We start from the raw sequence: 27,267 nt of genomic DNA, 5'->3' as shown, positions 1-27,267 counted from the left end.
TGCTGTTGCACATAATAGACAGGGAATGAATGAATGAATGAATGGTTGTTTTACTATTGATTTCGCGATTGTACGCTCCTATTTGTTTATTGTTTTTGTTTTTGCTTTTCGTCTTTCATTTTGCGAAAAAAAACGCTTGTACACGGCTATCCATTGACAGCCGCAGCGTTTTGCCGACAAATTTATTGCCTTTTATTCGACTAAACTTCTCTCGCTTCCTACCCCCTGTCAGTCAGCCGCCCCTTGGCGGCACGCTTCACTTTCTATTTTATAGCAAAACAAGCGGCRGCAACAATTGCTGCAATGCACCCCAGTTACGGTGGATATGTGCAACAATACGTCAGCAACAATAACATCAAACGTGGCTGYAGCGTTGTTGCAGTTTTCGTTTTGCATTTGTAGTACTTGTATGTATGTATATAAACATATKTATATGAGTGTGTGTAGGTGTCATGAGGCAAAATGTAGCAACATGCCATGTATTTTGGTGAATGCTTGACGTTTGATTTTACTTTTTAAGTTGCGAGTTTTTCATGTGACCTCCAACAATGTGGGAGGTCGTGAACATCTGTAAATGAAAGAAATACAAGCACAATAACAATGACAGCAATGAGTGTGGTAATTAAAAGCATTAAAGGCTTTACAGCATAATCGTGAGTATTTTGAAGTTTGTATAGAAGTACTTACTATATGTCTCAAATATATATCTTTGCAGCTATTCCGTTTTCATTAATACGCTATAATTCYTGAATAAATTATCGAAAGTGATTACCAAAGGGAAAGACATATACAAATTACCACTTTTGCATTGCAAAAAATATCCGACAATATTCTGTGGACATAATGTTAAGTCTATAGCATCAAAACTAGAACACTATGCTGATACTAACGAATATAAGTTTTGATGTGAAGTTGATGGATTTCAGGGCACAATAGGCATAAAATGAAATTGTGCTTCGAAAATGTCATGGGATCATATTTGACCCGAACCTTTTTTAAAATTTTTAAATTTTGATCTTCATAAGTCAATTACTTTGTGTTTGGTGGCTATATATTTGTAACGATGCAAAAAATTTCCCAGACAATTTTTATYTCCAAATTGATCCGAGTGATAGATACAGTATTGAGAACTGGTGCGCTCCAGGCTAGCTAGGCTAAGAGCATCGTCTTTAAACGCGTTTTTCTCGAAACTTTTGAAGTCGGTTGGCAAGATTTCTAGAGAACTACTCAACCGGTGTTCATTAAATTYTACAAAAGTCTTTGAGATACAATTCTTAAAAACTGGGACAAAGGATTCGATTACAACTATTTGAAAAAAAAAAATGTCGCGAAATTTTAATTTTTTTTTGTAAAAATGTCTCCCAAAAACTAAATTTTTAGTTTTTTCTTTTCTTGGTCTAAGTTATAAGTTAAGTTGAAATTCTTACTTTTTCACTTTTAGATTGATCCTGTAAGTAGTTATGCTGCCAACGGGGCTCATCTTTTTTCCGAGGGGTCACCGGAAATGGCGTAGCAAAGACCGCGTTTAAAATAATTTTTCCATAAATTTCAAAATTTCATTGTTAATAGCGAATGTTTGTAACAATATAAAATTCTAATAAAATATTTAATTTTTATTTGAGAAAAACTTTGTTAAAAAAGTCTGTTTTTTCCCGGGGAAATACATAATTGACGATAACATTCGGAAAAAAGTTAAAGAARCAGTACTTGAAAATCATCGTGTTGGCATCAGASGAGTAGCAGAGGGTCTCAACATCTTAGGTATTGAGCGTGTGAAAGCTAGATTCGTGCCAAGTGACCCGACTCATTTATAAAAACGAATTATCATGACACGTATTATTACTGGCGATGAGTCTTGGATCTATGCTTACTACCCGGAAACAGACGATCAATTGGCCGAGTATCATGGCAACGGGGGGCCGAAGCCGAAAAACCCACGTGAAAGCAGGTAAAAAATCAAGGTAATGTTTCTTCGATTATCGAGGTGTGGTGCCCGCCGAATTCTTTTCGAATAGAATATTACTTGAGTGTTATTTGCTGCTTGCGTGAAGCTATTCTTAAAAAGAGGTCGGAATTATGTGACAACCCCTGGTTTTTGCACCACGATAATGATTTTTAGTGAGATTTTCACCAAATTTTCCACAAATATAGTGCCCGACCACCRTTTTCCCCTGATTTAGGTCCGTATGACTTTTGGCTACTCAACAAACTCAAACGACCGCTACGGGGTAACCATTTTGAGATAATTGAAGACATTATTGCTGTGGAATACGACATAGATTTTCAAGAATAAACTAAAAATTATGTACAAAGTCTGGCTATTTTCTGCTCATAGCAGTAGCTACATTTAAATATGGTTACCATAAAACAATTTATACCCCAAAAAACTTGMAGGAACCATAGATCAACCGCCATGTTCACCAGGTTYGGYTCAGTGTGTTTTTTTCTTGTTCCYCAAACTGAAATTGYCGCTTCGTGGAACCYGTTTTCAGTCGAACGAAGAGATAAAWCRWAATTCGCTGAMGRAGCTGAAGACTATCCCAAAAAGTGCTTATGRAAAGTGTTTCGAGGACTGGAGAACTCAATTTAGAAAAATTTTGATATACGGTTGCCACCTATCATAAAAAGTAATATGAAAATAAATATAGTAACGCCTTATCTTTCGCACAGTATTCCCACATAGGTATATAGTTTAGAATTATCTCTTCAATAGACATTTAATACTTCGATCTAGTAACAATTTTATTGAAGAATTTAGTATGCAATTAAATGTAAGCATGTTGCTTAGTCCAAACAAAAATTCATGCAAGAAATTGTTTATGGCACGGTGTTCGTTATTATTACAATTACCACTCGTAGCTAAACCTTGGACCAACACATTCTACAGCGCATCGGATGTCTATAATGACTGCAGTTTGTGACTTCATGCACAACGAACATTCACTTTCAAACTCAGCGAAGCATGCTAAAAAATCAAAACAAACGCTAAAATGCATTTAATGCGACGCTATTGTTTMTTGTTGTTGTTGTTATTATTGTTGTTAATTTCATTATTGTATTGAATCATAGTGAATGTTGATAAATCTTTGAGTAAMACTGCAGTTGCATTCACAAATTGTAAAAAATTTTAGGGCACACATACAAACATATGTACTTATACATTGYACATATATACATGCTGTGTTTATACCCTGAACCGGGTATATTAATTTTGTCACGAAGTTTGTAACACCCAGAAGGAAGCGTCGGAGACCCTATAAAGTATATATATAAATGATCAGTATGTTGAGCTGATTCGATTTAGCCATGTCCGTCTGTCTGTCTGTCCGTCTGTCTGTATATATACGAACCAGTCCCTCAGTTGTCCATTTTCTCTTCAAGAAGCTGCTTATTTGTCGGAACTGCCGATATCGGACCACTGTTTCATATAGCTGCCATTCRATTTGACCGTTGAAAATAAAGTTGTTGTATGGAAAACTTTTTTATTTCTCTAATTATTTTCACGAAATTGTCGATTGGTTCCATCGATTAAAACCAAGTCMTTTTATGGAAGTTTCAAGTTCCTTGGTGTCTACAGACTAATAGTAATATTATGACCTCCACTCTCAATACCGTCCAGAATTGGGCATCGCAAGCGGGTCCGGGGGCTGAACTCGAAAAAAACGGATCTGCTTTGGTTCACAAAAAGCACAAAACTCCGACAAAGATGCGGTTTCAAGACCGGACCATATGTACTCTTGTAGAACCCCCAGAGGTKATCTAGTGACGATAAATGGGACACTAATCTTACTCAAGGTCCGCACCAAGCAGCTTGGGCTAGTCTTGGACAGCAAACTGCTGTGGAARCACAACGTGAAAGAAAGAGTGAGAAAAGCCAGCAATGCTTTATATGCGTGTARACAGAWGYTCGGCTCAAACGAGGGGCTCTCTCCCTCTCKCAYGCACTGGTGCTACACAGCTATTGTAAGACCAATTCTGCCCGGTGGAGTAGAATGGTGGACAGGCGTATGGAAATCTRCCTACCGGAAGCCAATGGAARAAGTTCTGAGACTCGCTGCGCTGTGCCTAACAGGAGTTTGAAGGACAATTCCAACGACGGCTCTTGAACTGGTAGTAAACCTAATACTTAAAGACCTCTTCGCTGACAACTATGCAGCAAAATCGGCGGAACGACCACTGGCTAAAGGAGAATTTGTATATTGAATCTTCGGGCATAGCTCTGTGGGTAATGGTGGTTGGAAGGTTCAGAGTATATATAGAAAAATATGGCTCGAAAATGGATGGCAGTAGTGGTAAGTGCTGATAGAAACAAGCAACTTCACTTCTACTGGGTGYCTGGCCACAAAAKCATGGAGACAATGAAATAGTGGAGCGATTGCCAATATTGGTGTACGATTAACACCCGAAACGTGGTCAACATTGGGATATTACATGGGATCTATACGACGATCTGAACATGGTTAAGAAAATCAATGGCKACACACGGTCGCAGAATAGGTCTGACAGATCGAGAACACCGTATAGATCAGAAATGTGTAGAGCAAGGCATAAGGAAAACAATGGAGCATCTCTTGTGCATTTGTCCCGCATTGGCAAGACTACGCTGTAAGCATCTGGGGTACCCCCGGTATGTTCCCCTGGAGTAGGTATCTATAGTGAGGCCGCAGAGTTTGCTAAAATTCGCGTCAAGCGTTGACTACTCCTTATGGAAGTAGTAACTGAAACTCATCTGGTATCGCAAAGGACCAAAACTGATCAATGCGTGGCTCATTGGCCTACCAGATTAAGCTAACGTCACCTTTTATGGAATCAACACTTTCTCTTCACGAAATTTGGCATTGCTTATTGTCCAACACAATGCTGCAACCTCTGTATTGTCAAAATCGGGCTACTATAGCGTATAGCTGCCATACAAACTGGTCTATCAAAATCAAGTTATATTRGGTAGTCGAAAAAGTATTTGCGTATGTTTTCAATAGATGTCGTCGTAATCATATATCTCCAGTGTTACCAATCACATTGTGTCATACTATATAGCGGTAGAAAGGTGAGATTTTAAGCTTTATTTAACAAAAAAGAAATTCTATATTTTGAAAATTTTGAATAAAAAAAGGAAGAATGCCACGCAAGCTACCAATGAAATTTGTGAAGCTTGTATAGACGATGCTGTATCAATTCGTGAAGCACAACAATGGTTCGCTAGGTTCCGTTCTGGAAATATCGATTCACACTGATAAAAATTTTACACTGGAAATATGTTTCTAGCGGAAAAATGGCAAAAAGTGGTCGACCCAAATGGTTCATCATCGTTTATTTATTTATTATTATAATTAAAAAGAAATTAAAATTTGATTAGAAATAAGAAAAGACTATTTCGACTACCCAATCCTGGTGAAACAGCTGTCTCTTATACACATCTAGATGTGTATAAGAGACAGCTTACGCGCTTGGCAAATAGGCACTTTGCCTCGCTTAGCGATGCGCCTGCTTACAACAACGCGTAGACCAGCTATTCTGTGCAGCATCTGCAATGGCAACGGCTCGCGGCTTGCACCAACGCATTGCAAAACGCCAAACATGTTTGCTTTAGCGCAATCCACACACACACACATATATGCATATACCATACGTGTTCATGAGGTTGTAGGTGAAAATACATACATACAAAGATTCCTTGCTGCTGCTGTTGTTGTTGTTGTTGCTGTGATGGTACCAATGCACTGCAAACTGGTTTATCCAGTTTGTGAATGCTTTGCATTCTTCTTACAGCATCCATTAAATAAAAAGTAAAAACTACAAAAAAAAAAAAAACACAGAAACACAAAACAGAGAACAACAGCAACAACAATATGTGTAGAAAAACGCAAGACTGCAACAACTGTGCGGCAATTGTATCTGGCTGATGATGATGATAGTAATAATGATGGTGCTGTGCCGTGCCGTGCCGCGGCGAGCTGCCTGCCTCTCCTTTCGCAATGGAKCAATGAGCAATTTTCTAGAGACATAAATTTTGCCTTTCAAGTTCAAGTTGAAATGACTGTGCGCTGCCGCACAGCACATCGCATCGTGTTGCACAGTCAGCATCAATTGTTTGTTGCTATTACTTTATTTGCTGTGCTTGTTGTTGGTGTTGTACAAGCATACAGCAAGTCAGTGCCTGCTCAACACATTCCAGCTTGTGTTACATGAGCTTTGCATGGCGTTGAGTTGAGCGTGCAGGCGGCATGGCGTGGCATGGTGTGGCATAGTGAGGCTTGGCTAGCAAGTATTGGCTGTTGCAGCTGCATTTAGCCGCATTTTGTTGCCACTATTGCCAACAACAGCATCAACAGAAATGATAAAAAAAAAACACCACAACAACAACACTAACAGCAGAAATATCAACAACAACAACACCACMAMCAAGCAAGATCAGCAACAGCAGCGTTGACGGTGATGACGATGGCACCACCAACCGCTTTCAAGGTGCATGCAACATTCACTTTCTATCGCCCCTGTGATTCTATCTATTCAAGTTTATATGCTTGCWGCACGATTTTTATTCTTTCACCTTTTATTGCCCCGGCAATGGGAAATTTCTAGAATAATTCTTGGTAAAACCTGTAATAATGGTATTACTAAGCCAATTTACGAGTTCTTCYACGGAATTCTAGATTGGCTAGAATGGTGTGTTGATTACTTTCCTTTACTCTGCCAAAGTGTAGTGTGGCATCATGGCAATACTCGAGACATGTTTACATGCATGCACAGACACATTTATATATTTCGTTTTGTTGTAAATAATATGGTTTGTCATAATCATTTGCGTTGAGTCGCGCAGCAGCATGTGATGTGACCACTGAAGGGTAATTTGAAGAATTATTTTCGCAATAAAAATATTTCGTATATATTATATTAAAAACTATATATGCAGAGAGGTATGCTATGGTGTGGATCTGCCGTCCGTAAATGAAGGTTATTATGAAAATTTGACTTGGCATGCGATACATAAGGAGTATACGTTGGTAGAATTCGGTTTTGATCGGTTAATTTGTATAGCGGCTATATGTTATAGTGGTCTGATCTGAATAATTTGTTCGGATATTGTACTGTTACTTTGGATCTATGATCTACACTGAATTTCGTGATGATATTTTTTGCAAATAAAAAAGTTTTTCATATAAGAATTTGATTTTGATCGACCAGTTTAGAAGGCAGCTGTATCTTATAAGTAGCCCGATTTCGGCGGTTCCAAAAAGTAAGCTACTAACTTGGGGAGAAAAGAACGTGCACACAATTTCCCATCGATATMTCGAAAACTGAGAGACTGGTTGGCATATAAACATACAAACAGGARAACATGTCAAACTCGACCCAGTTCGTCACTCTGATATTGTATATAAAGTATGTATGTATATATCAAGGCCGGAGCATATCTTTTAGAACCATCGGAGGTCATCTAGTTAATAATACCCAGAGCATACTGAAGTTATGGAGGGAACACTTCTTCAGCCTGCTGAATAGCAGGGAAAGCATAATGCAAGGAGATGGTGACACCGATTCGTCAATTGATGGCGATCTGAAGAACAACAAAGCGGTGGGGGCCGATAAATTGCCAGCCTAGCTATACGGCGGCGAAGAACTGATAAGGAGTATGCATCAACTTCTTTGAAGTTTACTTAACCGGAACGAACACGGATTTTTACTATTTCTACCGATACAACAACAACAACAACATTGGAATTTAAGTGTGCTCTGCTTAATCCACAAAGAGGGAGACCCCACAGTCTGCGCCAACTACCGTGGGAAGGCTACCTCAACATCGAATATAAGGTTCTATCAAGCGTATTGTGTGAAAGATTCAATCTCACCGTCAACAAAGTGATCAGATTTTAGCAGTGTCGCTGTAGACCTGGAAACCCTACAACCGACCAGATTTTTATTAGGCGCCAAATCATGGAAAAGACCCTTGAAAGAAAAATCGATCAGGATAGGGAAAGACCTCTTCGAACCGTTCGATACTAAGCAAGGTTTCCGACAAAGAGACCGCGTTCCCTGCAATCTTCTATAAAAGTCTAATGCTGCTGGCGTACGCCCATGATATTGATATCATTGGTCTAAACAATCATTGCGTTAGTTCTGCTTTCTCCAGACTGGATAAGGAAGCGAAGCAAATGGTTCTGGCAGTGAACGAAAGCAAGACGAAATATCAAACACACAGTCGTCGGACTCGCCACTGACATCGTTGTTGACATTCCTAACTTAGAAGTCGTAGATAATTTCGTCTATCTCTTGTCAACAAGTTCTACTTCGGATTGAGTAGGCAATTGAGAAGTAAAGTCCTTCCTCGACGAACAAAGACCAACCGCTACAAGTCACTCATCATCCCCATCCTGCTTCATGGTGCAGAGGCATGGACGATGACAACAGCTGATGTGTAGGCATTACGGGTTTCCGAAGGTAAGCTTTTGTGGAGGATTTAAGGTTCGCTACGGCGAATATCGCATTCGATAGAGCAATGAGATATACAATGACATTGATGTCGTTCTGCGAATCAAGAGACAGCGTCTACTTTCACTAGGTCATGTCGTCCGAATGAACGAAAACACACCAGTTCCGATAGTATCCGACACAATACCCGCCGGGGGAAGCAGAGGAAGAGGACGACTACCACTCTGTTGGAAAGACGAGGTGGAGAAGGACCTAGCTACACTTGGAATCGCCAATTATCGSYAAATAGCRAAAAAGAAGARCGACTRAAGTAAGCGGTGTCTACACCAATGAAGAAGAAACTCAATCTGTATACACAAAGATCGGTTATGTTCGAAACACGCATTATAGGGTTATCTATATTTTACTTACTGAGGGTGCAAGTAAATCCAAGGCTTATTGATAGGGCGCTTAATACTTTAATCTGCACACCATTTGGCCTTCAATAAACCGTTTACAGCTTTTATATTTTTTGAATCGCTTATGGAAATTTTATTTCACTTTATATGATCATAGTTTGTCCGAAGTCCCGCATAAGCTTATACGCGGGTTTCCACAACAATAGCAATAAAAAAATAAATATATAAAATTTATATAAAATTATTAAAGAAAGTGCTAAAATTTATTGCTAAAATTCTTTGCTAATCATTTATGACTTAATACTTCTATAATATACAAATATACTTCAATATGCCCGTAAAATCCGTAGTCCCGCCACCACAGCTCCACACGCACATATGTATGTATGTAGCTTTGGTGTGGTCGCTCTGCACTTCCACAGAAAAGCCATTTCGTTACACCATATTCTTGGCTTAACAGCACTTTTATAGCTACACTTTTTTATATTTATTATTGTTGTAAACTTTACAGACGACCAACAGATGCGTTTGGAAATTTTTGCACCGAGAGCGAAACGCAGACAATGCACTGCCGACGAACTACAACTACTATATAACTAAGTACAACAACAACTAAAATGCGTGTTTTTCTTTTAATTCGCCAGCAGAACGSCGCGGCAGCAGGGCTTTCGGGATCRCTGGTCCGGCAAAAGAAGATTTATCGGCGGCAAAGATGAACTGCAATTGTTGCAGCCAGCAACACGCAAATGGCGAAATAAAATGCTGATATTTGCTTTACAACAATAACAATAACGGAAATTAAATACTAACGTCGTGTACTTAGGGCCGAGCATGAATACAAGTATGCCGGCGAGCAACGAAACTGGGTTAAGAGGAGGAGGAAACTGCATTAAGAGGTAGCAGACGGGTGTAATAGCTACCATATACATACWTATGGCGAAGTAACGCAGCGTGTAAAAGTATACAAATGCATTGAATATGCATGCAAGTGTGTGTGTCTTACTTTTCTGTCTCAATGTCAAAGCCGTCGTGTTATTGAACCAATTTCACGTTGATAGCAAGGGCCGTTAGTGGGGTGCTGTGCGAGACCCGATGATGATGATCATAATTGTGATGATGACTATGGTCATGGTGTGGCTGTGCCTCTTTTTGTTGTTGTAACAGTGTTGCATTTAACGAAGGACACAGGCGGCGTGTACACACTTACAAACAYGTAAGTATGTATGTATGCAAAAGTATATATCCGTATTTCAAATATACACCACACGAAAATAAACAACGATATTTAATACAATAAAGCAGCGTTGCAGCGATAACAACGACACTAGTAACAGCAATACCAACAGCAACAACACGAGCGCTAACAATAACAATCAAGCAGCTTGTAACGCTGAGGAAACGTATGCTGTCATATATACAAACATACTATACACATATACATGCAGGCAATTGTAACTGCATATATGTATGTACGTATGTAGGTATATATAGTTTATATGCCAGCAGTCACCAGTAGCCAKAGTGGAGGCGTCCAATTGGCAGCCTGACTCAGTGACAGATTTTTCTTATGCCCTCTATATCAACAACCCACACATATGCATGTATAAATGCCGATATATATATACATACATATATGTATTTACATTTATGTATGTGTGCCCATCGCACTGCATCTTTCATTGACATTGAAATATCTTCTTTCAATTTACGCTAATGGATCACTTGGAGCGTGCAAAGTTGGTTGTCAACGTTGTTGTCAGATTGAATTGACAGCCCGGGAATGTTATTTGAGTGGTGAAGTAGCTAAAGTAGGAGCAGAAGAAATTCCCCTTAAGTAAAATGCTTACATATACATAAATATGGTGATGATTAATTCCAATCAGTATACTAGACTATATTTATGTATGTAAATATGTTTATAGAAAATAGGTGTTTTTTTCATGTGGGTGTGTAAAGCTATAATGTTACTCTAGGTATATTATATGTATGCAGAATATTTTATGACACCCAATATATGCATACATATGTATGTATGTATATACTAAATAAGATGTATTAAGGCCAGCCAAAAACTAAAAAAAATATTTTTTTTCTTCGGTGCCGTAAAATTATGTTATCACCCGATATAACGAAAAAAATTCTGAATATGTTTGAACTCTTAATATTAATATTAACAGGTGGCAAATTGACTTTTTTTTTTTTTTTGATTTTTGTCTTTCTATATAAATACATATCGTCACCTAAAATGCAAAATAACGTAACATCACTTTCATAAGTTTACAGGCGAAGGAAAAACGGTCTAATAGAAACCACTCATATTGAAACAAAATTTAACTTTTGGTTATAAAATGGTTATATATTGGTTATGTATTGGTTATATCTTACAGGGATAGGTTAAAAATTGTATGACACATTTACATATGTAATCTTACAGGGATAGGTTAAAAATTGTATGACACATTTACATATGTAATATGATGTAGCCAATCGTAAGCAATAATAAACTCAGTTTCTATTTTTTGGATAAGTAGTTTTCAGGTGGCGATATGTATGTACATATATAGCACAGAAAAGTATTTTCTTATTTTTTTTTGAATGTTTAACGCATTTGAACAAATTATTATATAGTGAAAATTAAAATTTATCCTATTAGGGGATCGACAAGAAAGGATATATTATAAAAAGGTCTATAAAATTTTGTACTTGCAACTTAAAGTCTTTTTTTGGCGGAGTGTCACTTATGATGAAAATAATGTATAACTTTTAACTTTTCTTCGTTGATCCGCACTTGATATGATATGATACTACTATAAAATTGGAATGAAAATATTTGCGAAAATGTATATGTAATATTGAAGCAAAAATAATAATAATAATTAAACCAAATACATTGGTTCCATATATAAAATACTTAAAAAGTGTATTAAACAGATTGTTGGTTTCTTAGTTGAGAAAAATTGGAGTCTTTTTGTGTTTCCTATTATTATTGTACCTTATTTGCTGGTTATAAGTCAACTTCAAATTATTATTAAATTTCATGAGAAGATTTTTCTTGAAAGAAATATAATTTTTGGTTTTGCGATTATTTTGCAACGTATGGCAGTGGTTCGAAAAGACTAAGACTGTGTTTAATACCCCATTTAAAACATTAAAAAAATAATTTCAATTCATAAATGCAGGCAAGTATACCAAATTATTATGTTAATATTTTTTCATTTAATGAAATTCGACAGAGTTACCATCTTTTTATTTATTTGTAGTTAGAAATTTTACGATTTTTTACAAGCACACTAAATTATTATGTTAATTTCTTTTATTAAAAGCATAGTTTACAGAGTTGCCAATTTTTTTATTTCGGTTTTTATGTTTATTTTTCTGAGATAAATATAAATATTTCTATGCTTGCGAGAGCAAAAACACTTTTTTATAATCACAGGTAAGCTATCTGGCAGAACAATTTTTTACAAAGTTGCCATCTTTTCAATTTTATATTTTATAAATAGAGTTTTTACGATTTTTTTTTTTAAATGAAAAAAAAAAAAACCGAAAATCGCTTATAAAATGCTAGTCAATCATTCTTCTATTTCCCCAATAAAGTTTAACAACTAACAATAAAAATTCCTTGCTTTCCTTAAAAATGCCTTACTATTCATATTAGGGCAATTCAGAATCTTGTGCATCTGAGTTTGCAAAATTATGCAATTGGAAATATTTACCATCAACAATGACCGTCTTTTTTTTGGTTTCTGTGCAACCATTGCAAAGATCATTAATTCACAGCTGATCGCTGAAGAAAAACATTGTTCGTACACAAAATTTACGCACAAATTGAAAAATATGCCCAAAAAATGTTTTAGGAAAAAATTAACTGACACTTTAAGTGATAAAGCTGCTGAAAAAATTATGGACATTGAAGGTAAGAAATGTTTTTATGCGGCACATATCACATAGCACAAATTTCAAATTWCTTGATTTTTAATTTACAAAATTTACAAAAATTGCTCCATTTCTTCTCTTTGTTTACAATRTTTTTMATTTTTGACARCAGCTGATAATTTGCAAACCAGTGTTGCAAATTATACACGGCGTTTTAGTGTTGCTTATGTGCAAGGGCGTAGCAGATGCATCCCAATACATTTTGTTAGCAAAAAGTATAAAAGCAAAAATATGCTCGCTAATTTGCAATTGCAAAGATGCAAGACCATTTGCACCAGATTCTGAAKTGCCTTATTACTGATGTGTTTTATTAAATATCTTATTTGAGAATTGCACAAAATAGTAAGCTTTATACGCAATAAATTTCAGCATTTTTTCTCAAGTTATTTTGCAAATTGCTTTGTAAGCTTTTTTCCTCGAAGCATAATTATAGTATAACTCTGCTTGAGATTATTATTATTTTTTAATATTTTAGTTATTATTGTTATCCTAGAACTTGTTCGCACTGTTGCTTATTAATTCTAGTATTTCAAAGAAATACTATGTATAATAAGTTTATTGATCTTAGACCAATTAGTGCCTCCTCTTACTCAGCAGCTTGAGTCTTAGAAATAACATTTGGTATTGATGATAAGCATGCATGTAGCGGCAAAAAACAATCCTGAAGTAATTTACCGACATGGTACTGAGTTGACAGTCCTTGGCGGGGTAAAATTCCGGGTCCGTTCCCGTTCCTCAGACCCGACTGTCATGCGAACAGCTTTATCCGACAGTAATACCACTCGCCTAAATTTTTTAGCTTATGTTGATTATATTTAWCAAACCACATATTGGTTTCCAAATTCATAAAAGCTCATAGTTGTTTCGTAGCTGAAACAATATCTTATCAGACTTATGTTTGACTTCCAACATGTATTTGCGTAGTAAATTTTGCAGTTCCCACATATGTACATACATATACAACTACAATATACAGGCGTTCATTTTCAACCAACTCTTTTTTATCTTTTCTAGCCTCTTTTTGTCTATTTTTAGCCGTTGCCTAAAGTTTGAAATATGCACAAATAAACCACATCACAAAAATCTCGCAACTTTCCACAAAATAACCAAACAAAYACAAATAATGTGTAACAAAAACACTTAAGCATATTTATGTATGTGTGTGYATGCTGCCATGTCCATGCCRGTGCTTGTAAATATGTAAAGCAAGTATTCAACAAATAATGGTGTAAAAAAGCGTTTAGCAAATCGTAGTAATAAAAATTCGCTCAAAGTCAAGTTCAATTCAAAGTCAACAATGCGGAGCCTAATTTACGACAATAAATAACAAATAAACAACACAAWGTGCTGGCAAATACATATATTCAAATATACATACATATGTATATTCAGCTAAGCAAAGCCATGTAAATATCAACCAACAACAAAGACACATCTCCACCTCTCTACGGATATACCAAACTCAGGTGAGCGCTTTGGTTTAAAGCACAGCTCAAATTCGCCATTTAATCGTCTCAGCTTAGAGGATGAAAGTAAGCCACTTTACGTTGCTAAAATGCCGKCGAGTTAAACTTCACCTTCGATAAAAAGTATTTTTATTTTGTTTTTGTATTTAAAGAGCATATTTTTATTTTATTTCAGTTGGATATGTCAAATCGCTCGTTGCCATGGCGTGGAAATGTTCATTCGCAGAAACCTATTTACATAAAAATTTCAAAATGTGTCTGAATAGACCCAGATTTACTACAGAAATTGAACCGATAAATAAGCAAGTTAACAAAGATTTGCCTAATTTGTATAAACCATTTTTTTTGTTTTGTTATTTGTTATCATTACTGTGGACGGTAAACTCCAGATCTCATTTATACGATTATGTTACACACGGCGACTTTTTTTTGAGGCTAATTTTTAAATGTCTGTTTGATTGCAAATACTCCTCATCGAAGAGTAATATTGGTTCAGTAAAAAAATTGTCCAACTCAATATGGTACTATGTTATCTGGTTTGCATCGAAAGTTTTTCTTGAACTCGAGGTTATAAATAACTTTAGTGTTTAGTATGAAACACTGCTGGTAAACATTGATTTGACTACACAAAAATTTCCTTCAAGTCGTCTCCATAACAACTGAATAAGAAAGCAACAACAATTATTGCGAGATGAGAAAAAATTTGACCTCATTGAAAGCTCTTTAATATTTCTGAGTTTCGTAAACACTASTATGAGAACATTTGGTTATTGACTACAAAAACTGTAAGATGAGTTTATACAACKTTTAGTTTTATAAATCTCAAGCGTGACTAAGTAGTAAAGCAACAAGGTTATCGTGAGTACAGTTTTGAAGCTTTCATAGAGACTTCTGAGCTAGTATGGCATTTTCAAAACTGTACTGCAGTAGAAGGCTCACTAAAATATTATATATATGCTTATAGAGCTTTAGAACTTCTTGAAAAGGCTCGGCCAAACAATAAGTCAAGTTACAAGACTGGTAAAGCTTACAAACGCCAATTTCTTTTGGAAAATATTTTTTTATTGAATTAGTTATAATTTCCACATACCATCTTGTTCTGGAGCCTTTAAACTCATGGCCTAAACTGTTTATTTTTTATATTTAAGAAACATTGTATTTTAAGGTTAAGAATAAAATTCGACTCCRAAAATAAAAATTATATTTTATATTAATGTCTAATAGTCCAAAAAGTARAAAAGTTTGGAAAAGTGCTATATAGAGATTATGTTCAATAAAAGAAAAGTTGGAAAAAATGCCTCTTAGCCGCATCTTCCGCGGGTGTCGACTGGACAGTGGGTATCACTGCTTACAATGTCATGAACTCAAGCTGGCTCCTGTCAGAGTCATTACATTGCAGACAGGCGGCTCCTGGCGAAGTTTGGCGTATCGCTTATGTTGGACTGCATTCTCAGAAACAGATGAATGGGTAATACTATACAACGGCTATTGCTAATGAGGTAATTGTCGAGGTAAAAAACGCTGGGGGTAGGGACTCCCGAATCTAAAACTCGTAATGGAAGGCGACAAGGAAGGAACGAGGTGGATCGCGATATGAGGCTGATACCACTGGCCGGCACAACGATCGTAAGAGCTGTGTCGCCAGTGGCCACATCTTCACTGCAACAGGAGAAGGTTGCGTTGGTTGTAGTGCTATTTCCAAACTAGCTTTACAGCGKACGGATGCCACTGCCCATGAAAACTCGAACCATGAACGTGGAAAGGGAAGCAAAGCACTGCAGATGACCGAGGGTTCYAACACTGATAACAAGAGAGGGCCCCGGAAGAAGCCAATCAAGGAGAGATATGAAATATTCGACCGACTCGAAGGCATATTCAATCTGAAGGAAGAAGTCCTGATTTGGGATAGGGAGAAGGTGAAAAAYGGCCAGGCACACTTTGCCATTCGTAGTTGGTGTAAAACCTCGGATACAGCGTATGTTAATTGCATTGAGGARCACATCAAAGCGAAGGTAACCACACCTCGCTTGGTGGACCCGGAACAAAAATCCGGACGTGCCAACTAGCGACTGCAGGATTTTAAGTGTGACGAAATCAATAAGAACAAGGTAATGCTMATTGTTTTTTCGATGTACGTGATTTAATTATTCATGCATTTTTTTCGGAAAGACAGACGGTCAAAAATAAGTTAGTAATATTGACGCGTTTGCGTGCAACATCTGTCGAAAACGGCCGGAATTATGAAAGTACATTTATGCATTTTACACAATGATAATGCACCATCGAATCGAGCCACGATTGTGACCAAATTTAAAGCCAAAAACGCAATGATTTCAGAGTATTTTTCGTCACAATGTATAGCTGACATACAAAGTTCTGAAAAGTTTTGTTCTTGCATAGAAAAGTTTGTATTTGGCAAGATGTCTTCACGAATTTTGATATACAAATATTGTCCAACAAAGCAGCGCTACAATGAGCAAACGAAGTGTTCAGATTAATTTATATAGTTGTATAGGGTATTACATTTTATACCATTTTATTATTTGATTTTTCAAAGCAAGTGCTATACTATTTTGTCAAATTTAGAGTAAATCACTAAAAATCCTCAACAATTTCCAACAGGGTATATTKATATACATTTACAGCTACACGCGCATGCGCAATAAAAAGTCATGCAACGTCAAAACTTAYGGCTCCGTTGCACTGAATTTGCATATCACCTACTTGTCACAATTCAACTGGCAATTTACCATATGCACAACCATTTCGCCTACACCAGAGTTGTCGGTGCATTGCTTTAGACAGTCACCGCTCTAACACGCTAACAAACTGCRTACATTTGTGTGCGCCAACAACTTGTTTAACATATCGAAATAAAAAGTGCATTTATATAAATGTATGTATGCATAAAATTTCACAGCGGTCACTTGGCTAAAAGCAAAAACAACAAAAAGAAAAAACACTACAGCTGACAACACAAAAATATATATGTATTAGCAACAAAAGCAATTGGCAGCGCAAATAAATAAATAAGCAGTGTAATGCAATAGCAACAAAATGAAAACTACATCATAATGAAAGTGAAATGCGGCGCGTTGCATGCCACATGGCGCGAAATTTGGTATTCCCCAGCGCCAGACGACGASGGCTTAGCTAAGCGCCGGAGCTGAGCACAGTCAGTCAGGTAGCTAAGCAACTTCTCGGCTTACTGGCTTGTAACAACAACGACAACAACAACAACAACACCAACAACAACAAAAATAACAAACAAAATAATAATAACAACAATTTACTTTTACAGTGGTTTAACGTTTGGGAACAAACAAAAATAAAAACAATAAAGCAACAACAAAAGTAATAACTACAACAATAAAAACAACAACGGCATTAAGTTTTTACCGTGGTTTATCGTTTCGGAACAAATTTGAAATACAACAACAACAACAACAGCAAAATGGCAGTCAGGTGTTTACAAGCGAAGAGAATGTCTGGGGAAATGCCACGTGTATATGCAGCATTTTGTTCTTGTTGTTGTTACATTGTTGTACAATGATGTGCGATGTGCAGTGGCATGTTGCAGCGGCAACACCTACAACATCGTAGCCATTATAGGTGGCATTTGGTGTGCCATCGGGGATGACGTTGCAAGAAAAATGTCTAATGAGCGCTTGCAGTGTGCTGCTGTTAACTACAACAACAAAATTCCAGTGTTGCGGCTTGGGGGCGTATAAATGATTTGACTTAATGTTTTCATGCTGTATTGTTATTGTTTTTGTTGTTACTTAGCGTCGTTCGCTTTTGTCTACGATTTTGTTTAACAAATTCAGCAATTTATCAGTTTTGCTGTTGTTGTTGCCGTTGCCGTTGCCGTTGCCGTTGCGGCTCAATGAATTCGTTGTTGGTTTTCTTGTTTTGCTGTTTGTTGTAGTTGCGCACCAGCACAATGCTTAATGGCGCTAGTAAATTGTGGTATGTTGTTGTTGGTATTTATTTTTGCATCTTTTGCGATTTGTTGTCAGTTTTCTGCTATTGAAAGTTAGTTAATGTAAATAACGTTAAATTTCTTTGCATTGAAAGTAATACACTTGGTTCATTTAGTTGAGGTTAAGCACGAACTTTGAACTCTTTGTTAGACATTCGCGTTTTTTTTTTTTTTTTGGTGTTAACGGTGACTCTTTAAGTGTGAGTGGGGAAGTTTTTAAGCGGTTCTTTGAAAGTAATTGTGGGCAAAGCTAAGCTCAAGCAGCATAAGGGTCATGGAATTTAGTTTACTAATATTTTTTGTTGTAAAATATTCCATTGGAAGGAAAAGGCAGAGAAGAAACTATTCTCCCCCACGACAATCCATTCCATGTAACCGTACTAGTTTCGAATTTTACTCATCTTAGAACCATAACCACGTAAGCGGTGTCTACACCAATAAATAAGAAGAAGAAGAACTGTTCCCTCTATGCGTGGCTCATTCACTTACCAGATTAATGTAACCTAGCTATAACCTTAATCATTAACTCAATGTGATGACACCAGGTGAGTGCGACCCGAGAAACCTTTGTGCTGGATTTCAAAGCGTGGACTTAAACGGTGTGTCTATTCAAGGTTTGCTCGAAATATTCGATATGACGGAAGATTTAACGGCTATATAAATATAATCTATTAAAATTTTCGTGTCTACCTGGCAAATAATTCCGGAAATCACAGCGTATTTGTAGAAAATTTCCAACATAGTGTAATCCGTTCCCAAAACTTTAAAAGTGTGTCTCTCAAAAATTTGTTTTCAGAGTTGATGAGAAAATTTTCTCCAAAATGACTGAACCGATCCRTTGAACATTTCTATACAACATTATGATATATATTTTTTGGGTAATAATCRAAAGAAATAATATTTTTGATAATAATTTCGATTTTTAAGCCACGCTGAAATATAAATTTTATCACATTTTGTTTTTTTTTTTCGAGAAACCACCATGTTATTAAAAACCAAAATTTTGGTTTTTAATCTAATCTGGCTTGTCTACATTTATTGTAAAAATAATATTTTTTAGGTTTTTGGGATAATTCTAAGCAGAAAAATCTTGCTCACAACCAAACATGGGAAGATATCGGCTACGGGAAATAAGGAATCCAAAGTGTTTCTAAAAAATGTGTGATTTTTAAAGTATTTGTAATTTCTTAAATACACATTATTCATTTTTATTTATGAAATCAGATATTATTTCAAAAGAAAAAAATTTTTAAATCACGAAAAAGTGTTTTATTGACTTGCAAGGTTTTTTTGACAAACAAGCGGTGGTTAGTATAAGAAAACTGAAATCAATTAATGGGAAACTCTAAGAATATTAAATGAATAAAAACGATATAATTTATAATTGAATCCATAAGAAATCGTTAAATATCGATTTGAATTCAAGCGAGCGTGCTATTTYGCGATAAATAGAACTACGGTACTCTACCACTGATAAGAGATCGGTAGATAGCTTACTTCCGCTATGTTATTTAAATAAGTACAAGTAAACACACTTAAGCATCCTTGAGATGGTACTTCCCATTRCGAGTTATCATTATTTCAACAATATTAAAGATAATGTGAATCCCAAATTAATGCAACTTCAATTGCCAATACACCTTTGAGATCGTATAAAAACCAACGTCGCGGCGCAAGTAATCATCAATCAGTTAAATACTTCGATATCGATCGATTTCAATAACTCAAGAAGAACGTTTTTAACTAAAATTATCTAAAATGGCAAACAAGTGCATTTTCCTATTCGTTTGCTTGTGCAGCATTGTACTGATCGCTGCATTGCCACTGCAAGACGACTCAAAAGTGCCACAAGAAGGACAAGCGCCAGTGTTGGTCCGTCACGTGCGTTCGCCTGATGGTGGCAGCGTTGGTGTYGACGTGAATCAGGACAGTGCCTCGGCTCATTACAATCAGCACATCTACAGCAGCGATGATGGCARTTTTAAGGTGGACGCTTCTGCACAAGCCAGTCACAATTTTCATACCAATGACAACTCCTACAGTGGTGCAATATCTGGCTCATTTAGTTGGTAAATTGATGTGTGGAAAAGTTGGCAAATTGTAAAAGGATTTTATGAGCAATTAAAATGTAATAAATATGCAAAATATGTTAATGGCTTTTATTATGTGTTTATATTACTTTATCTTTATTATTATAGTTGATATATGTGAGGTTGTCAGTGCGCCATTACGTATGAGTAACATTTACTACATAGAAGGTGTCGGAGAGAGTGAGTCGGAGAGAACTATRAAAGCTAGAAATTTTCTGAGTAACATATATATTTTATAAAACTATAATATTTAGTAGAAAGGTGGTTATAGACGGCGGGACACACTTCAGTACTCGAAACTGGTGTAATGCCTGGGATCCAGCATATCGCTGGAAAMTGAAACGGCATTTAAACGTCACGCCCATAGACCGCAATAACTTGCTGGGTCAAATATCACAGAAGCGGTGGAAAATAGTGGAAGCCCTCTTCTCGAAAATGGACCCCGACTGAGCGCACCCATGTCGTCATTCGATGTAGCAGGATGGCTTAGCGGTGTCAAAATCTTAACATGGGTAAGGGAAGCGGTCAGAATGCTTCTAAAGGGAAGGAGCGAGACTGGAGGATGGCATTGGGCATTGGAAGCGTGATCTTTCCCCTTCTGTCACGACGAAGACGGCAATAAAAACMCGTTGGAGACGGTTGAAGTAGAAAAGAATATCGGCATAGAAGCAGAACGACTACTGGCTAAAGGAGAATTTAGATATAGAACCTTCGGGCATAGCTCGGTCGGTAATGGTGGWTAGGGAAACACCAACTAAATTACCCCTCTTTCTAACTGGATAAAAGGTACAAAGTAAATATAAAAATTATGGCTAGCGTAAAGGTATGTTAGCTAYGCGCAACACTCCTAACATCTATACGGATGGCTCGTGAATGGACAATGGAGATAGATAGTGTCAAGCTGAGGTCTTTGCCTCTGTGAAAGCCGCGGAGCTGACCTCTAATGCACCTGTAGCCAAATCCATCTATGTAGACAGCCAAGCAGCAATCAAGGCAGCAACCTCGTATCGCATATCGGCCAGAAGTGTCTTAGGAAGCAAGGCAGCAGTGGAAAGTGTTACCAGAAGCCACATTAAATACAACATTCATACGAAAGTCACTCGACAATGATAGAATCCTTCACACAATATCAAATTACATCCACAAATATACCACAAATAGGTCTAAAAACACGGCGGAAGCTCCAGACGAGTAAGTTTTTTACAAATAAATTAACAATTTTTTTAATTTTTTCACCACACTCTTCCATATATTCATAACTATTTGAATACTGTTATATATAAATTACACAATTTTTAGACATGAACTCCTTAGCAGATAATTTAAAAGCCACTGGTATAATTCCACGTATCTTTTTTATGACTGTTGATTCGCCTTTCCGGTCTCCGTGTTACTCGTTTTATACCACTGTGGTGGTATACCGACTGGTCGGTGCCATTTTAACTTTGGACCTATGGTGGGTTTTGCAGCCAACGCCATACCAACAAATAAAGTGAAGAGTAGCAAGAAAATCCTTAAATCCATGCCTTCTCGTTTTGTATTTCTTGACAAGCCGCGCGACTTAGCGAAATGAACTGTGCCAATTGTGTTCGCTTGTCGTCTTTTATAGTCCCGAAGCAATGCTTTGGTACTCTATTACTCTGCTGATAAGATGTCTGGGAATACCCACGAGACCATATTTATTGCGAATGCGGTACTTTAATTATTATTTTTCACTGCTTAATTTAGGAAACATAATGCAAATGGTTGCGTGAATATAAATATACGTTAGTATATACTCGTATGTATGTATGTACGCATATAAAAGAATACATATTCGYTGTACCTAAATAAAAGATGGGATTCACCGTAGCATTTTTTGTTAAACAATTCCAACATTTGGTATGATGTGTGCTCAGATTTAAAACAGTTGTTCAGTATTAAAGTGTTTTGATAGTGTGTAGTTCAGAGATTTCGTATTATGTCTGTGTTTAAAGGCAAGTTGTTTTTATTTAAAAATATTTTTAATATAAAATTTTACAATTTCRCATTTAAGCAGTCATAAAAATGTTGCCTACAATTGGGCATATTTTTTTTTATCAAAGACACCTACCTTTTATTGTGGTTTTAAAATGAGTTAGTCCTTTATCTTAATTTTTCGTTGAATTAATAAACACAACTAGTGCGATAGCCTAAAAAGAGAAGAAGAAGAAGAATTGTGAATTAAAAAAATATTGAAGAAATTGTTTTAAACTGTTAATTACTTATTTAYACATATTTTATAAATACACAGTAAAACGTTTGAATAAAAAAAWTTTTCGATTTGCAGCCCATCTACAACGGGTTAAGAATATTCTACACTGTTACAGTGATGCCGGCCTTCCCCGTGGATAAATAAAAATAAAAAATTCTCTACCAGCAGATAATAACCATATATTGATTTGATTTTTGAAATTGGACGTCTGTGGCATGCCTGACTCTATTTCCGTTCAAAGCAAAAAACTAGTAGGTCATTGCATGGAGAACRATATAAAAAATATGCAGAACTGATAAATAGATAGAAAATAATTGATGTTTTGCACTGCGACCTATCGTCTATTTTGTCTCCTCTTGTATCAGAGAGAGAACATATGGTCACGAAGGTCTAGAACTCTGAAAATTTTCAGGAGCTTGCTGGGCGCGATGGAGGTGATGTGATCTCTGTCCACATAYATGGACCCAAAGGCTTTGAACCGGCTTCTACGTTGTGCTGGGCAATCTATAATCAGGTGTTCTGTAGTTTCTGGTTCCATGGCAGAAAACCGGCAGTTTGCGCAAGAGACTATGCCCATGTTGGAGAAGTGTTTCTTGAGCCTGTAGTGCCCAGCATAGAGCACGACAAGGAGATGAAATTTGTCTCGGGGAAGGTTGATCATAACTCTAAACCTTGCTAGGTTCTAACCACCCAATATTAACTTGGCYTGGCGCATTCCTGTTGTCTGTTGTCATTGCCATTCTCTCCCCACTCTCTCCTCTCCTTCATGGTGTAGGACCCCATCCAAATGCCTGGTTCTGGCTCCATCAATTCGGAAGCCACCGCAGAGCGGGCTAATTCGTCGGCAAGCTCATTGACGGCTATCCCTTTATGCCCCGGCACCCAGTTGAGGTGTAGTGTCCATGGTTACAAACTGCTAGGCGGTTCAGTCTTGCTATCACTCCTCTACTAATAGCGACTTGACTTCATAAGCTGAGATCGCTTTTAGTGCCGCTTGACTACCGCTGAGTATAGCGACACTCTGGATAGTTACGTTGGATATTGATTTCTGCGCATTCATCTTATGCTTGAAAGATGCCAGGAAAGCATCCCATTGGTATGAATGTCTCGCAATGCTTGACTCAATGCCTTTCGGTGTTTTCGAATCTTCAGTGTACCGCTGGGTAGTGTTGCTCCTCAGTAGTAGGTCGAGCGTGAACCTCCGCCTTACTGCCRAGAGTAACTTTAAATTTYTTTGTGAAGTTTACTCTCTTCGTAGCACCTTCTCTTGGAAGAGGAGCCAGTAGCCCTTATGATCATGGTATACAGCGACTTGATGACACCAGGCTTGCAGCCGCAGGATCTAACGGCTAGGCATCTATATATCATAAGTGGCTTGGCGGCTCTGGACAGTATTAATTCAACAATTTAATTTTTTTTTTCGGTAAAAAAGAGAAAAATCTCACCTTTCCAACACTATATGTTATGACACAATGTGATTGGCACCACTCGAGATAAACGCCTCCAATGACATCTATTGAAAAAATTCGACAGGACTGCACAATATTTTCTTAAAGTTCACACTAGGTGTGTTCTTTAAATTAACTGTATGGTATGAGTCACTTAAGTTGCCTTAACATGTTTTTAAAAGAGTATATAAAATAATAATATTGGGATATAAAAAATGTGTTCAATGTGTTCAAAATTCTACTTAAATACTCAGATTTAAAACTTGAATAGAAATTCAACCTTTACTTATCCCTGCCATTATATGATTTTTAGAATTTATAAAAAAAATAGAAATATTTTTTTATTTTTAAAATTGATCCTTCATAGGAGGCTTTACCTCACATGTATATTTGTTAATAAATATTTGCAATATATCAATCACACCTCGTACAAGTCGTATGCACTCATACATTAAACACGCATGTATTTTTCTTTTTATTGCAAGAAATCTTACATGCTCCAATTTAGCGATAATAAAAAGTCTAAGATAATCTCTATGCCGACCGCCTGCGTCCGCTACATAAAAGCCTACGCATTATCTGCTTATAATTTATAAAACATAAAATAAATAAATGACTAAATCACAAYAACATATATATGTATGTATAGATRTGTGTTTAAAGAATATGTGTGTCTGAGAAAAAAGTAGTTCAAATAAGTTCGTTGACCTAAACAAAATCAAAGCAAATTCGTGTATATTAACACAAATTTGTTATTTTTCTTTTATTTTTGTTTGGTATTCTATTTTTTTATTTTCTATTTTTTTTAATTCCCTTCCTTATATTTTTTATGCGTGTGCTATTATTTGTTTTCACGCACTTGTAGCTTTCTTCGCTTTTGTTTTTGTTGYACGATTTTGTGATTTTGATTTCAGTTTTATTTTAGATACGAAATTTTTTTTATTTTTGATAACGAAATAGCGGCGACTAACACACTTATGCTTGCATACTTATATATATATAATTATATTGATAATTTATTAATAAGTGGGTAGGGGTTGGGTGCGTATAAATATTTTAGCTATCAATATATGATGTCATAGATAACCATGCGATGGGGAAGTCATTCGCCTTAAAAAATAGCGACAAAATTATTTAACACGAGACGAAACTCCCACGCTCCCATTTAGCGCTAGTTGGTAACAAAGTGTGTATACGTTATACTATATGGTATATTATGCGTTATTCTACATGTTATATTTTGTGAGAGAGACTTCAATAAAAAGACTTTAACTTTTAGGTTAATGCATTTTTCATATACATATATATATTTTGTATATATATAATTCAAATAACCTACTTCTGGGATTTTTAATTTTTATCTTGAACGATCCTTTTTTTATATATAAAATGTTAAGGAAGAAACCTTTTTTGGTTTAAAATCTATGGACACAATCAGTACAGTATTATGATAAAAATTGTCACTAAACGTAAATAAATTTCAAGATTTTCATGCTTTGGAAACGTAGAGTAAACGATTGCTATATCATAGAATGTCGAATGTCTGAGTTGCCATATTTAAAATTCAAAAGAGGAGTTAAAACGGCTTAATTATAAAAAAGTAAAATAAAAAAGTAGACGTAGGAGCAGTTGCAGCTATTTTCTAAAACAACTCTGTGATTTTACAGAGCTTTGAACCTAGATATAATAACTTACATGTTTTTTTCAAAACAGGTCTTTTTGGATATGCTTAATCGTATGAATTTYAATCCCACATTTAGGAAAGCATTATAACTGACAATGGAAGATGGGTTTAAGAGTTTGACATGCARACATGTCAACAAAAACGAGCCGAAACCAAAACAAAAACACGCCAAAGTTGCTCAAAAATCAAGGAGATGCTCATTATCTTTTTCGATATTCGTGGTTTGGTGCATCATGAATTTGTTTCGGCGGAACAGATAGCCAATAAGGAGTTCCATTTGGCCTTATTGAGGATGAGTAGTGAGAACATCCGTCAAAAACGGCCGGAATTATGAAAGAACAATTCATGGGTTTTACATGATGATAATGCACCATGGCATCGAGTGTAATTGTGACCGAATTTAAATCAAAAAACGCAAAGAATATCATCGATTCATCAGATTTGGCTCCACATACTGAATATGCCGCCCCAAGGAACCCGTTTTCAGTCGATCGAAGAGATAAAACACAACTTGCTGAAACTCGAGGACTGGAAAAATTTAAAACGACTGTTTCCAAAAATTACAAAAACAAATTTRCACCGGTGACGTTAAATGCAAAATCGATTTGTTGGTGGCCGCTACTCATTCTATAGTGTATGACGTCACATTAGCGCGATATTGTTACTGCCATTCTTGTAAATGAATCGATTTTCAATGTTGTCGTTTTCACAAACGATTTGAATCCAAATGAGCGTGAAATTTTTGCAATTTTTTTGTTTGTTTCTCATATTGTTATGGGAAACCCCAATAAGGAGTTTCAAAGAATAGAAAAGTTTCATAAATACATATACGCTTTTGCTTATTAGTCAGAAGATATCTTCAAATATGAATATTATATTTTCTATTGGTAATTTTGCGAAACAATTTATGAAATTTTTCGTGCCAAAACTGTTTAGGAATTTTAGCTCAAAAAACTGCTGAGCAATTTTACCTTAGGCGAATGCAGATTGCAAGCAAAAGCCTGTTAAGTAGCGCTAAAGTGATGAATCTGCGCAACAATGTAGCAAAAGTGAAAATGACCCGGAGGGCTCTACGTCTACGTCAAAATCAATGCAATATTAATCTCAATACATACATTACTTATGTATTTATATTCATGAATATCTGCGTTGCGAGTTTCCTTCACAGCCGGAGTAAAGTGCTCGCGATAATATCGGATGCGACACACGTGTGAACCATTAGGAAACACCCAGCCAGGTCTTTTCACTTTTCGGCATGAATGTCGCATTGTTGCTACATTTGAATGTCTCTTACATGCACACATACGGACATACATACATAGAGGCATATGAGTACTAGTTACACATGGCCACCGCAGCAATAGAAAGTGTCGAATAACAAAAAATGAGTTGGCCAATTGCTCGCATGGTTCGTTAGGTGTACATATGTATGTACAGATGTGGGTATATGTGTGTGTGTGTGCGACTGTGCGCTATAGGGTATAAGCAATTGAAGTGATGATCACTTGAACTCGTATGCATAAGCAATGACAGTGTATCGAATAGCTTAAAAAGCCCGCACGCACAACAACAAATCACACGGACAAATGAGAAATGAAAA

General features: G+C 36.4%; 1 protein-coding gene and 1 long non-coding RNA gene across 4 annotated transcripts in view; one reads left to right on the top strand and one right to left on the bottom strand.

Annotated features, from left to right (window-relative positions):
* LOC108967113 overlaps nucleotides 1–27,267 on the bottom strand; it is a 56,531-nt gene that overhangs the window by 2,891 nt on the left and 26,373 nt on the right. For all 3 annotated transcript variants that reach the window (XR_001993236.1, XR_001993235.1, XR_001993237.1), the window contains exon 3: nucleotides 22,395–22,473. This is a non-coding gene — a long non-coding RNA (uncharacterized LOC108967113). The remainder of the gene's footprint in view (nucleotides 1–22,394; nucleotides 22,474–27,267) is intronic.
* LOC108967112 lies at nucleotides 19,909–20,374 on the top strand. Its single transcript, XM_018930358.1, has one exon. The coding sequence runs from the start codon at nucleotides 19,971–19,973 to the stop codon at nucleotides 20,283–20,285; it is 315 nt and encodes a 104-aa protein (XP_018785903.1). The 5' UTR covers nucleotides 19,909–19,970; the 3' UTR covers nucleotides 20,286–20,374.

This window comes from Bactrocera latifrons, unplaced genomic scaffold (genome assembly GCF_001853355.1).
Source record: "Bactrocera latifrons isolate USDA-ARS-PBARC rearing strain unplaced genomic scaffold, ASM185335v1 scaffold_178, whole genome shotgun sequence".
Taxonomy (NCBI): Eukaryota; Metazoa; Arthropoda; class Insecta; order Diptera; family Tephritidae; genus Bactrocera; species Bactrocera latifrons.
Note: the sequence above shows the minus strand (reverse complement) of the source record. Positions and strands in the feature narration are given on the sequence as shown.